The 14,662-nt window shown below is 41.1% G+C and overlaps 1 protein-coding gene and 1 non-coding gene across 2 annotated transcripts in view; one reads left to right on the top strand and one right to left on the bottom strand.

Annotated features, from left to right (window-relative positions):
- Positions 1–7,112: 7,112 nt before the first annotated feature.
- LOC132022881 (U6 spliceosomal RNA) lies at positions 7,113–7,219 on the top strand. Its single transcript, XR_009405772.1, has one exon. It is a non-coding gene; the product is annotated as a U6 spliceosomal RNA (small nuclear RNA).
- Positions 7,220–14,437: 7,218 nt separating this feature from the next.
- ACYP2 (acylphosphatase 2) overlaps positions 14,438–14,662 on the bottom strand; it is a 146,174-nt gene continuing 145,949 nt past the window's right edge. Inside the window, exon 4 of the mRNA XM_059407803.1 lies at positions 14,438–14,492. Within this exon, the coding sequence (XP_059263786.1) occupies positions 14,453–14,492 (40 nt within the window). The 3' untranslated portion in view covers positions 14,438–14,452. The remainder of the gene's footprint in view (positions 14,493–14,662) is intronic.

The following is a 14,662-nucleotide window of genomic DNA, read 5'->3' on the forward strand; positions in this document are numbered from 1 at the left end:
TTGGCAGGATCAGTCTCAGTGACGTGGTGGGGTGGAAGCCAGATTAAAATGGTTTCAGGAATGGGGGACGTGAAGCAACGCAGAAAGAGAGAACAGATCAATCTTCTGAGCTGTCTGATGCTGAGGGAGAGGAGAGACACAGAGGAGCTTTATACATCTTTAAGGTTCTCTTCTTGGCAAGCAAGCCTGCCTCGATTCTGAATTCAATGCCTTCCAATATTTATGAGCGCTTTGTCTCAGAAGAACAATATTTGAGGAGGATTGTTTTAATAACACACAGTCTAGGGCGTTTCCTATTTAAGATATGTTAAAATCTACTCCTACGTGAAGCCAAATGAAAAGTGAGTTGGCCAGACTCCCCTGTGTTTTCATCCCCTCACCCTGACCTCTCCACCTCCCCCCCCCCAAAAATGCTCACAAGCTGAGTGGGGTGATGCCATTAGCTGATAGAGGGCTACAAGACAGTTTAGACAAACTGTGACCCACCCAGAGCAGAGGTCATTATTTTATACTTTTTTTTAAGCCTTGTTCCTGGCCCTAGTTTATGTTCCCACCCTTGTTTTTTGTCCTCTTTCACTTTTATTTTATTTTTTAAATTTTATTTGACAGATCCCAAGTAGGCAGAGAGGCAGGCAGAGAGAGAGAGAGATGCGGAAGCAGGGTTCCTGCTGAGCAGAGAGCCCGATGCAGGGCCTGATCCTAGGACCCTAGGACCCTAGGATCATGATCTGAGCAGAAGGCAGCAGTTTTATCCCACTGAGCCACCCAGTAAAAGCCGTCCTCTTTTACTTCTAAATGTACACACTCTCAGGGTGCATACATTTAAACCCACTGGGTGGCTCAGTGAGTTAAGCCTTTGCCTTCGGCTCAGGTCATGATCTCAGGGTCCTGGGATCCAGTCCTTGGATCAGGCTCTCTGCTCAGCAGGGAGACTGCTTCCCCTCTCTCTCTGCCTGCCTCTTTGCCTACTTGTGATCTCTATCTGTCAAATAAATAAAATCTTTAAAAAAAAATAAATGTATGCACTCTCATTATAGTTTTATATTTTCTGGCAAATCACTTTAAATCATGTGGGAACCAAGTAAGGTATAAAAACAAAACGGAGAGGTTTTTCTTTTTCCCTTGCTGATACTGTCTCTTTCATTTTTTTTAAAGGAAATTATTGGAAAGGAGGGTAGAGATTTATTTATGAAGTTTTTCTTTACCATCGACTTTATTAGATACTTTTCCATTAAAGCAAGGCAGGTAACGTTCTGAGGTCCTAAAGATACGAATCTTTAGGGCAGTGGTCTCTGTTGCTGGCTGCCAGTCTGCTGATGGCTCTGAACTTGGGGATTAAGAACCCTCATCCCTGGCCCTGAGGCAAGGGCAGCTTGGAGCTGGGGGGCTCCCATTAACAGAGTGGGGCTGGCCAGGGCAGAGACCTTGAGTGTGGTGCTGGGTGAGAGCTCCCACACAGTGCTCTCCCAGAGTCGCTGTGGAGGAGTATAGGCTCTCCCCGTCCAGGCCAGCACCTGTGGAGTGGAGGAGGTGTGTGTGCAGGCTTTAAAGACAATTTATGAAGCATCTCCCTGACAGTCACTGAAAACAATTTGTGCAGAATTCAATCTCCTGAATAGTTCGAAGGAGAAAGGAGAGGCAGGCAATAGCACAGGAGCCACCGGAAAAACAAGAAATTTGACAGGTGGAAAATGTGAAACAAACATGTTCATGGAAAGAAGACTGCCAGGGTTTCTTTTAAGAGCATCCCCTGTGACAGAGCTTATCGCACTACATGTTGTTAACCCTAAAGATGGGGACCTCCGAAATGCCTTTAAATATTCACTAAGGAGTCAAAATAGCAAAACTTTTCTTTATTGGGATGTTTTATAATTAGGGAAAAGGCTTATCTTCTGAACCTACCAGGGTTAAAAAAAATATATCTTTTTAGATTCTCATTTTCCCCTAGAAGAGTATTTATTCTTTAAATCTGCGTGACTCCGTTCATATAGCTCATGATAGGATATAAGAACATCACTGAAGTGCCTCAGTTCATAAGCGGCCACCCACGAGTGGTACTTGGGTATGACATTCTGAGTATTTTTCAGCACTAATGTATTCAATGCTCATAAATTTCAATCTGTTATAAGAGATTCAGAAAGCAGCCGTTTCCCCTCAAAAGGTTTTCCTTTTTGTATTCATAAAAATATATGCCAGTTCATTTCCTCCTTTTACAAAAATAAAGAGCAAAACAGAAGGTGAAGGAGAAAAATACATATCCTCTTAACATTAATGATTTTTTTTTGCAGATAGTCAAAAACACTCATTGCTAAATCCCAATGAACCCTTTGGCCTAAAATTTAAAACCTAAAATTGCATAATGTTGTCACCTTAATAACAAAAAAACTTATATAGTGTGTGCTTGCTAAATGACTTTAAACAGTTACAATTTTCATAAAGGAATCTGATGATTCTTAGGCAACTTGAATATAGTGATGATGTCCTTTTATTGGTCTATCGAGTGAGCTGAAAAGGGCAAAGAAGAACAGACTACAGGCTGTGGGGGGAAGGGAGAAGATGTAATGGAAGATCCTGAGTGACAGGTAATGATCCCTCCCTGTAGTAAAATGCTTCCTCATTTTACTATTGCATTCTAAGATGTGCTCTATTTCTCTGACACCATTAATAAAATGATCAAAGAATGTCTAGTCACTAGGATAAAAATGCCATTTAATTAATGATATCTCCCTCTTCTGAATCGAAAGCTTCTTACAGAGTAGATGGCTGTCATATTTCGTTTTCCAGATGACTTTTAGATGAAGCTGCTCAAACTGGGCATATAACCCCAAACTCACCAGCGTGATACGCTTGCATTTAAGGAGAATTGAAAGTATGAGGTTTCCAAAGTTACAAGCACAAAGCTGAAGTCAGTAGATTCGTCCTACTGTGGAAGGAAATGGCCTCCCCGACATTGGGTCTGGCAATCATCCAGATGAGGACTAATGTTTGGAGCCTCTTCTAATTAGACACTCTTTCTTGCTACAGTGAAACTTGGATCAAAGAAAGAACGAAATTAGCTAGCAGCTTCCTCTAGAATCCTATTAGGTATCATTACCTTGGTAGAGACGCCCACAGTCTTCGGTGGTCTAGGAAATTGATCCTAAAAGCTTTCTCTGAAATGATCCGGTTTAGATGCACAAATAAATGCTAACCAAATTCACAGATCGACTTATAAGACAGAAGACCCTGTATTGATTTATACCAGGTGCTGTATTTGTCAAATATATCATCCGTTTGTGCAAGAATTTCCCACCTGAGGAAGTGTGCTGAAATGGAATTACATTAGATTGCTTTCTCCAGTCTAGGCATATTTTGGTTTAGAGAATCTATATGGGCAGTCCTTCTTCCCAAGAAAACATTGAAGAAGTGATGATATAGATCCCCTTTTTACAAACTTCATCACCTAATGCTTTTCAGTCAACACAGCATTGCCTCAGACAGGTTAATGAGGCTATCATTTTCTTGCTTTGTTCCTGTCCTGAGCACATTCTTTGGTCACCTGGATTACACTGAAACTTAGACTTGGTAGACACTCATTGTCCTCTCCACCGCATTCTGTCTGACAGAAGCCAGTCACCAAGGCTCACCCATATGGATTCAGGGGCAGAGGAGTGGCAAAGAATTTGTGAGCTTGTTTAAAATTACCCTTATAACTCTGTAGAGCTGAAGAATTATAGGCGAACATACCCTTTATTTATTTACTCATTCATTCAATAAATTCGTGTTGAGCTTTTACCATAAACTAACTTAACCTAGCCTTCTTAAAGGGTTCAAGATACCCTAGCCTGAAACAATTCCTATTAGGACATGACATGCATCAGGAAGAATGTGCTTTATTTCAGGCCTGTCATATGAAAGCATGCACGCCAGCACAAAATATCAGATGATGACAATCATCCATTGGGAGGGGAATATAATCTCAGCGCATAAATGCATTTTTATTAGAACTCATTCAAAATAACCTGAGAAAAAGGCAGTATAAATCTTCATTAGATACAAATATATTCTAGAAAATGTATTTGGTGAATAAATTGGTGTAAAAGCAAATCTTTTCTACTAACTTTACACATTTAGTGATGAATATATAAGAAAGTTTTCCTTGACTTCCCAAATATTCCAAATTGCTTAGTATGTGAAAGGAGGGTTGTTCTCTGATAGACCAAAGATACAATATGGAATACACAGGCGAAGGTATTGGGTAGGAACAGATTCAGCTGTGGGGCACAGTGACACTGGCTTGAACAAGGGAGGTCTTCACTTCTCCATCATGGCAGGAAGCCTGGACGCAGGTAGTCTAGGACTGATGTGACAGCTCAGGGACCCTCAGACACATTTTCAACTTACCACTCAGCTAGCACTGGAATGTTGTCCTCATCTTCCTTACCCAAGACAGACACTAGAGCTCCAACCATTGTGTTTGTCTTCTAGGCCGCAGAATGGAGGAAAGGTAAACAAAGGGGCCAGGAATGTGTGTCTTACGGTAAACTGCCTTAAAGTGTAGTTTTTAAATATGGTACAATAAGTGAGTATTTCCCAGAGGTGGCTACAAAGTACTTCCAATTATGTTTTATTGGCTAGAACACACTATACAAGAGACTGAGAAATGTAAGCCACGTTGACCTTATCCTGAGTGAGAAATGTAAGCCACGTTGACTTTATCCTGAGTGGCCATAGGCCCAGTAGAAGTTACTAGCATTACAGCAAAAAAAGGGGAAGATGGTTCCTGGCGGGCAGCAAGCAGTCTCAGCCACAGCATGGAAATCAAGTGCTCTGTGTTGCACGTGTGAAGCGTGAGATGCCTCTTAGACACTCAAGTAAACAATAGTATATACGAGTCTGGAATTTAGGGGAAAGACTGAACCCAGGGTTAACAACTGGGAACTTGTTGGCCTACATATGATGTTAATATCATTAATATCATTAACATCATATGTAGGCCAACAAGTTCCCCGTTGGGAATGGGATGGATGGCAACACATGAGGAATGAATGGAGACAGGGAAGAGAAGTGGTGAGCCAGAATGGCCACGCCCAGAAGAGGCTAAGAGGATGTGGTGAGAGAGAGGAGAGGAAAACCAGGAGACTCTGGTATCCTAGAAGCCAGGGGAAGAAAGGAGCTAAGGAAGACCAGAGTCTCCACAATCTCACAGGCTTCGGGGAGTTTAAGTAACACAAGGCCTAAGAACTGATGACTGGCTTCAACAAGGAGATCAAGGAGACCAGATGTGCCCAGTTACAGTGTAGAGGTGGATGGCAAGGCATGCTGGAAGGAGCTGTAGGGGAGTTAGGAGAGGGAGGAAGTACAAACCAACACTATCTACAGCTTTCTCCAGGAGATGTGCCGTAAAGGACAGTAGCTGGAGAGGAATATAGGATCTAGAGAAAACCTTTAAAAACATGACTGTATATAATAGAACATATTTGCTTATGGAAGTGAACTAACAGAAAAGCAAAAAGTGATGATGTGGAAGAAAATTGCAGTAGAAAACCAGGGTCCAGTATATAAGTGCAGAGATGAGAAGAGTGTAAAGAAAGGGTAGACAAAGAGCTTAGACAAGAGAAGAATGTAAGAGTTACTGAGAGAAATCAAGGGAAAATACATGGTGAGTGGATTCTGGCAGTGGAATCAAAGAGCAAATACTCAAAAGACAAAAAGGAGTCACCTCCACGGCCACCTGGGATTCACTGGTGGTGGCTGCCTGGGTCTCTGTGGTGAGCAGACTGGGAGAAGCCTTATCCACCTCAGCGGGGGAAACTGCAGTGACCGGTGATGTGCTCCCCAATGTTCTGACCTAAAATGCTTAGGAGCCTACTTTTGAAAGTCTGTTTCTTTTATTTTGTTAAATAATCACGATGCCCTACATGAGGCTCAAACTTAAGATCAAGATCAAGAGCGACATGCTCCACCGACTGAGCCAACCAGGTACCCACTAGTAGCCTACGTACTGTTGTAACTTTCCCACTTAATAATATGAAGACCGGAGCGCCTGGGTGGCTCAGTGGTTTGGGCTGCTGCCTTCGGCTCGGGTCATGATCTCAGGGTCCTGGCATCGAGCCCCGCATCGGGCTCCCTGCTCCACAGGAAGCCTGCTTCCCTCTCTCTCTCTCTCTGCCTACTTGTGATCTCTGTCTTTCAAATAAATAAATAAAATCTTAAAAAAAAATAATATGAAGACCATTTGCTTTTATGTCAATGGATCAATCTAATCTCTACATCATCTTTTTAAACATCCCTCAAATCTTGCATTTTATGGATGGATCACTTTTTACATACATCCTATTGTTGAAAATCCAAGTTGTTTCAGTTTCAAAAATAAATATTTACTCGTCAAACTCCTTCTACTAGATTACACAGACCTTGTGATCTGGAAGACACTGTGAAGTGGTGGTTTAAAAGGATGGACTGTTGAGCCAGAGCCTGATTTAGTCCTCTGGGATTCAAATAACTACTATCTTAGTTCCTAGCTGTGCAGTCTTGAAGTCACCTATCTGTGCCTAAGTGTTTTCATCTGTAGAATGGGGTTAATGATATTTCTATGGTATAGAAGTGACATAAAGACGAAAGGATGTAATATTTACAAAGCACTAGGCACCATGCTTACAGCATGGAAAGCATGCAATAGAGGCTAGCTTGTGTAATTGAAGGACATTCATGTCTATCCACCTCTATCCTCAGCATCCAGCCCAGGGGCTGACAAGGAGAAGACATTCAATAAGCCTACTGAATGAGTAATTTGTATACAGGATCTTAAGTAACAATATTAAAAGATTACATTCCTAGTAGCAGAGATAGGACTAAATTGTAGAATCCTGAGCCAAGATATACAAAGTTATCAGAGGGTTTATATATAAGAATTACTTGGATAATTTTTTTCTTTTTATTTATTTTCATTCATCTATTAGGACAAAACCTAAAATATACATCATTAATTTAAAAACACCACTGTGAAAAATGTAATGATTTCAAATCCGTGGTGGTGCTATTGTTTCACAGTCCTGTTGTCTTAAGTATGTGAATGCTTGTTAGAAATAATCATATTTTTATTCCTAAGCTATTGATTAAAACAACAATATGTGTTTGTTTTGGCAGCACATATACTAAAACTGGAATGGTACAGAGAAGATTAGCATGGCACCTGAGCAAGGACAACACGTAAATTCATGAAGTATTCCATGTTCTTAAAACTCTGACAGTGTAGGTCTAGAGGGTACATACCTCAATACTATAAATGCCATCTATGAAAAACCCACAGCAAATAAAATTCAATAAGGAAAAACTGAGACCTTTCCCCCTAAGGTCAGGAACATGGTGGGGATGTTTACTCTTACCATTGCTGTTTTCAACATAGGACTAGAAGTCCTTGCCTTAGCAATCAGACAACAAAAAGAAATAAAAGGCATCTGAATCGGCAAAGAAGAAGTCAAACTCTCACTCTTTGCAGATGACATGATACTCTATGTGGAAAACCCAAAAGACTCCACACCAAAATTGCTATAACTGATACAGGAATTCACCAAAGTGGCAGGATATAAAATCAATGCACAGAAATCAGTGTCATCTCTGTACACCAACAACGAGACAGAATAAAGAGAAATTAAGGAGCTGCCCATTTACAGTGGCATCAAAAACCATAGGATACCTAGGAATAAACCGAACCAGAGGCAAAAGATCATATTCAGAAAACTATAGAACACTCATGAAAGAAATTGAGGAAATTGAGGAAGACACAAAGAAATGGGAAAAGGTTTCATGCTCATGGATTGGAAGAACAAATATTCTTTTTTTTTAAGATTTATTTATTTATTAAGATTTTATTTATTTATTTGTCAGAGAGAGAGAGAGAAAGAAAGAGAGTGCACAAGCAGGCAGAGTGGCAGGCAGAGGCGGAGAGAGAAGCAGTCTCCCTGCCGAGCAAGGAGCCTGATGCAGGATTCGATCCCAGGACCCTGCGATCATGCCCTGAGCCAAAGGTAGCAGCTTAAATGACTGAGCCACCCAGGTGTCCCAAGATTGGAAAAACAAGTACTTTTGTTTTTGAAAAACAAATATTAAAACATCTATGCTACTTAGAGCAATCTACATATTCAATGCAATCCCTATCAAAATACCATCAACTTTTTTCACAGAACTGGAACAAGTAATCCTAAAATTTGTATGGAACGAGAAAAGACCCCAAATAGCCAAAGGAATGTTGAAAAAGAAAACCAAAACAGGTAGCATCGCAATTCCGGATTTCAAACTCTATTACAAAGCTGTAATCATTAAGACAGCATGGTACTGGCACAAACACAGACACCTAGATCAATGGAACACAACAGAGAACCCAGAAGTGGACTCTCGACTCTATGGTCAACTAATCTTTGACCAAGGCGGAAAGAGTATCTAATGGAAAAAAGATAGTCTCTTCAACAAATGGTGTTGGGAAAACTGGACAGCCATAACATGCAGAAGAAAGAAAGTGGGCCATTTCCTTATACCATATAGAAAAATAGACTCAAAATGGATGCAAGAACTAAATGTGAGACAGGAATCCATCAAAATCCTACAGGAGAATACAGGCAGCAACCTATTCGACCTTGGCCACAGCAACTTCCTGCTAGATACATCTCATCTCCAAAGGCAAGGGAAACAAAGGTAAAAATTAACTATTGGGAATTCATCAAGATAAAAAGCTTCTGCACAGCGAAAGAAACAGTTGACAAAACCAAAAGACAACTGACAGAATGGGAGAAGATATTTGCAAGTGACATATCAGATAAAGGGCTAGTATCCAAAATCTATAAAGAATGTATCAAACTCCACAGCCAAAGAACAAAAAACTCAGTCAAGAAATGGGCAGAAAATATGAATAGACATTTCTTCAAAGATGAGATACAAATGATGCATGGAATTAAATGTTCCACATCACTTGGCATCAGGGAAACACAAATCAAAACCACAATGAGATACCACTGCACATCAATGACAAACATTAACAAGTCAGGAAATGACAGGTGTTGGTGAGGATGAGGAGAAAGGGGAAACCCCCTACATTGTTGGTGGGAATGCGAGCTGGTGCAGCCACTCTGGAAAACAGTCTGGAGGTTCCTCAGAAAGTTGAAAACAAAGCTACTCTACAATCCAGCAATTGCACTACTGGGTATTTACCCCAAAGATACAAATGTAGTTATCTGAAAAGGTACCTGCACCCCAATGTTTATAGCAGCAATGTCCACAATAGCCAAATGATGGAGAGAGCCCAGATGTCCATTGACAGATGAATGGATAAAGAAGATGTGGTATATCTATATACAGTGGAATATGATGCACCATCAAAAAAATGAAATCTCGGGGCGCCTGGGTGGCTCAGTGGGTTAAGCCGCTGCCTTCGGCTCAGGTCATGATCTCAGGGTCCTGGGATCGAGTCCCACATCGGGCTCTCTGATCAGAAGGGAGCCTGCTTCCTCCTCTCTCTCTCTGCCTGCCTCTCTGCCTACTTGTAATCTCTCTCTCTATCAAATAAATAAATAAAATCTTTAAAAAAAAAAAAATGAAATCTTGCCATTTGCAGCAACATGGATGGAACTAGAGGGTATTATGCTAATTGAAATAAAGCAATCAGAGAAAGACAAATATCATATGCTCTCACTGATATATGAAATTTAAGAAACAAGGCAGAGGAGCATAGGGGAAGAGAAGGAAAAATGAAACAAGACAAAACCAGAAAGGGAGAAAAACCATAAGAGACTTATTCTTAGGAAACAAACTGAGGGTTGCTGGAGGGAAGGGAGGGGGGATGGGAAGGCTGGGTGATGGACACGGGGGAGGTAATGTGTTGTGGTGAGTGCTGGGTGTTGGGCAAGACCTATGAATCACATACCTGTATACCCCTGAAATAAATAAGACATTATATGTTCATTAACTGAATTTAAATTTTAAAAAAGCAAAACAAACAAAACAAAACCAAACCCAGTAATACCTGCTCATCAAAACAATCTCAGTCTTACAGGATACAAGTATAGGAAGCAGAAAGTGACAGCTCCCCTTCGTACCTCACACCCCACTCTTAGATGTTGCCACCCCTGAGGTATAGTCTCTGACCCTGTTCCTCTGCATATACAAATACAAGTATACACAAAACTCAATGTGCGTACACCCGCACAGAGAATCATTATCATTGGATCTTAAGTCTCAAAATGATGCTGTACCTTCATACTAAAAACAAAACCAAACCAGCCTCTAAGCGATTGCCCCGAGAAAAGATTGTCACCAATCTGTTGTTTTTACCTGCTGAAGTTTGTTTCCAGTGGTATGTTATGCCTGCGAGTGACCAACTTAGTACTGTTGGTTAATCACTGCAAAACAGGTCAGATGTTTTTGTTCTGTTCATAAGGAAGTGCTTTTTCTTAAACATTCATAGGAGTACATGGGGCGGAGGTGGGGGGATGGACACATAAGACCAGAACTAAGACCAAATTAGGGAGAATCATGCTCTCGTTCAGAACTAATTTCCAGGATCTTGAAAATGAACCACAAGCAGGGTGATCTGCCAACCTAGAAGCAAAGTCAAGACTGGAACGGGCAGAGGACACAAACCAGTGTGGGAACTGTTAAATTCCCAACACTGAAATTCCCAGCATGAACACTGATTTTTAGTTTCCCATCATTCCTGATAGTAGGATTTGTTAGTCATTTATTTATTTTTTTTAAAGATTTTATTTATTTATTTGACAGAGATCACAAGTAGGCAGAGCAGCAGGCAGAGAGACGGGGAAGCAGGCTCCCCGCTGAGCAGAGAGCCCGATGAGGTCCAATCCCAGGACCCCGGGATCATGACCTGAGCTGAAGGCAGAGGCTTAACCCACTAAGCCACTCAGACAGCCCTATTAGGGTTCTTTTATTTAAAGCCCCGATCTCTACCCCAAACAGACATGGGAGTGTAACTCATCTTGGGATACAGTTGTATTCCAGAGGAATTTGCGAGGGATTTGGAAAACCTGGATACTCTTCTGAATTGTTCTTTCCTAAGAGATTTGGATTTACTATAGAAGTCAAATGTTGGAGGCAAAAATACTCAAATTAACATAAATTTCATTTCCAAGGGAACTGGGGTCTCCTGTGTAATGAATTATTAATAAAGCTACCTAAAGTGAATAGCAACAGTCACTTCAGCTCCTTTGTGGAATTAGATAGGATATAAATAAGTAAACGTATAAATGAAAAACAGTAACGAAGTTTGCTAATTATGTTGCTTGCTTCTGTTATAACTCCATTCTAAAGAAGGAAATAATTAGTGGGTAGGGCACAATTACTATTTTTATAACTTTCTTGTTCAGACATATTTAACTGACTTTGTGTAATGGGAAAAAAGTGGGACTCAGTAAAGAATTTTCTATAATCCTCTAGGTTCTCTGTCACTTGGATCTGTATTTAACTCCTTAGGACACGATTAAGGTCTCCTTCCTGGTGTTTTCACCAAGAGATAAGCCACTGTCATTTTAAAGAATATGGTTCCAATTTTGTCTTTTTCATTTTACTTCAGGATACCAGAGCCTAGAACCAACTTGTACATCGCAAAAAACTGAGCACCCAGGTTTCACCAAACTCTAGCTCGGGTGACTTCTGTCATATGATGTGTTCACTGTCTAGTTCCAAGAAGATGGGTTATCTTAAATAACTGAAGTTTACTCTGTTCCCAAACCCAGCCCATCCGTACCTTTCCTGGGCATTATTAGGCTAATCACAAGTACCTCTCAGCTTATTGAATGAGGCGCTGGTATCCATAGAGCGTCCATGGACAGAGCCCTGTACAGGCTGCGCTACAGCAGCAGCCCTGATTTACTTTGTACATGGTGCTTACTTTGATGAACTGAATTAATCAGCTACCTGGATATGATTTAGCAATCCCATTTCTGGGTATTTCTCCTCAAGAACTGAAATAGAGACCTCCGATAGATATTAGCACTCCCACCTTCACTGCAGCACTAATCACAGTAGTCAACATATGGGAACAACCTACATGGCTTGTTGACAGGTAAACAGATGAAGAAAGATGGATGAATGGGGTCAAGAAAATGTGGTGTATATATACAAGGGAATAGGACTCAGCCTTAAAAAGAAGGCTAAACCTTGAGTACATTGTACTAAGTGAAATACACCAGTCACAGACTAATACTGCACCATTCCACTTAAATTAAGTATCTAAAATATAGCTAAGTTCATAGACTCACAAAATAGAACGGTAATTGTCAGGATCTGAAGGGAGGAGGAAATGAGGAATCGCGAAGCAGTTTCCATAAAATTTCAGTTAAGCAAGATGAATGCATTCTTGAGATCTGCTGTCCAACACTGTACCTATCATCATCAGTAGTGAACGGACGAATGAATGATTCAATATGAACATACCTGTTTCATACACCTAATAAATTTAAGAGCGCAGCTCTCGTGTTAAGTGTTCTTATACAGACACAAAAGTTATCTGGCCTCCCAAGCATCAGAACATATCCAGTTGTCGGATGAAGAGACTCGTGCCCTGATTTCTGAGCTGCAGTGACAAGGTTAATCAGAAATAGATCCTAATACTAAGTCACCATGACAGAGACTAATCAAGCGTTGAGTCAAATAAATGGGAGTTGATAACACAGAGTGTAATGAACTTTAGAATACCGCTCTGCTATTTCAAAATGTTTTTGATTATGTTATTTCATTTAAACCTCTAACATCTCTCTCAGGAAGACAGTATTTCCATTTACATGCAGAGAGACCTAGGCTCACAGAGATAAATTCCTTTCCCTCTTCGTGAAGTCTCCTTTTCCACTTGACTTTTAAATACCTCCCCACTATGATCCTGACACCTGGTCAATTCCCTTCCAACAATAAATCAATAACGCTAACCATTTGATGGAACATATACCCCCTTTCCAGTTACCATCTCATTTCTCTGTTTTTCTCTAATTTTTTTTCTTTTGTGTCTTCAGAGTAAAATGTGTTCAATGCCTCTTCCCTACTCCGCATTAACTCTTCAACACATAGAAATTGGCTTGTAAGTCTACTCCTCCACTAAAGCTGTTCTCAGCCAAGTTAGCAGAGACCTCCTTATCTATCACTCAATCCAAAGCGTCATACGTTTTTGCTGTTTTCTTACTTGACATTTCTCCTCCTCACAGCCCTCGGCTTCTGGGACTTCCCATTTTGTCTTCCTCCCACATCTCCAGGTGATCCTTCTCAGGGAGAGTTCCTCTTACTTTGTTAAATCCTGACTTACTTCCTTCTGGTCTCTAGGCTTCTGCTCCTAATCCTCTGCTCTCTCAATCTCTATCTTCTCTAAATGATTTTTTTTTTTTTTAACATTTTATTTATTTGACAGAGCTACAGCGAGAGAAGGACACAAGCAAGGAGAATAGGAGAGGGAGGAGCAGGCTTCCTGCTGAGCAGGGAGCCCGATGCCCGGCTCGATCCCAGGACCCTGCCTGGGATCATGACCTGAGCCAAAGGCAGACGCTTTACAACTGAGCCCCCAGGCACCTCCTGAATCATTTCATCTCAACTTAGATTTAATACAAAAGCTCCAGATTCATATACTCCTCTGCCTACTGAGGGTCTCCACTTGATTGTACCGTATCTACCTCCACCCACACTTCCCTTATCCAAAGTGCTCTTCCTCCCACATTCTGAAACGTGACAGAACCTGGGGAGCCATGGACTCTCAACACCCCTGCATAAGCGATCAGCCATCTCCTGTTGATTCTAGCAGTCTTTCATCTCTCCTGTCCATTTTTATTGCCCTTGACTTACAACAGGCTCTTCTCTACTTGCCAGGAATACAAGTCAAAACTGGCTCTGAGGCTTGGGGCCATTACTTACCAGGTGCACTGAAAAGACTGGAGATGTGTTACCTTCCTAATACAGTTTTCTGACTCTGAACATCTCCTGTTGCTGGGAGATCAGGGACGGGGAGGCGCTTGCTCAGGAATGGAAAATTATAAACCACAATGTTCATCTTTCACCTTTACAACAGTTGAAGTTTATCCAAAAATAGCCACAAAAGATGAGGTGTCAAATGCAAACCAATGAACAAAAGTTAGAGATGTATTCTGTCACGTGTGTTGGGTATCTGGGTTATGATGACAAATGTGGCATGGTTTCTATACCATGCCAAATTCACGATCTAGTGGGAAAGCCAAATGATTAGAATTCAGCATGATGAATGGGATAACCAAGGACTATCTGAAGCGTTGTAGGAGCACAGGACAGTTTTCATTCTGCCCTTATAGCAGTAAGTACATAAGGTGATGGAGGAGGGAGTGACACTGGCCTGAGGAGGAAGAGTAGGGCTTCCAGAAGATGTGAAAACTCACTCTCTCACAGAAACCTTAAGGGACTGTACCTCCACATCCTGACACAGGCGACCTGGGGAATTCAGCCAGCTGTTTTCTCAAGTTACATAACCGAGGTGATTCCCAATCTCTCCATCTCTAAAATGAAAAGGCTGGTTTGAATCAGAGGTTGGCAAACATGTTCTATAAAGGGCCAGATACTAAATGTTTCAGGCTTTGTGGTCCATATAGTCTGTCACAACTACTCAACTCTGCTCTTGTAATGCAAAAGCAGCCTCAGACAAGGCATAAACAGATGGGCCTGGCTG

This window comes from Mustela nigripes, chromosome 7, assembly GCF_022355385.1.
Source record: "Mustela nigripes isolate SB6536 chromosome 7, MUSNIG.SB6536, whole genome shotgun sequence".
NCBI classification, from domain to species: domain Eukaryota; kingdom Metazoa; phylum Chordata; class Mammalia; order Carnivora; family Mustelidae; genus Mustela; species Mustela nigripes.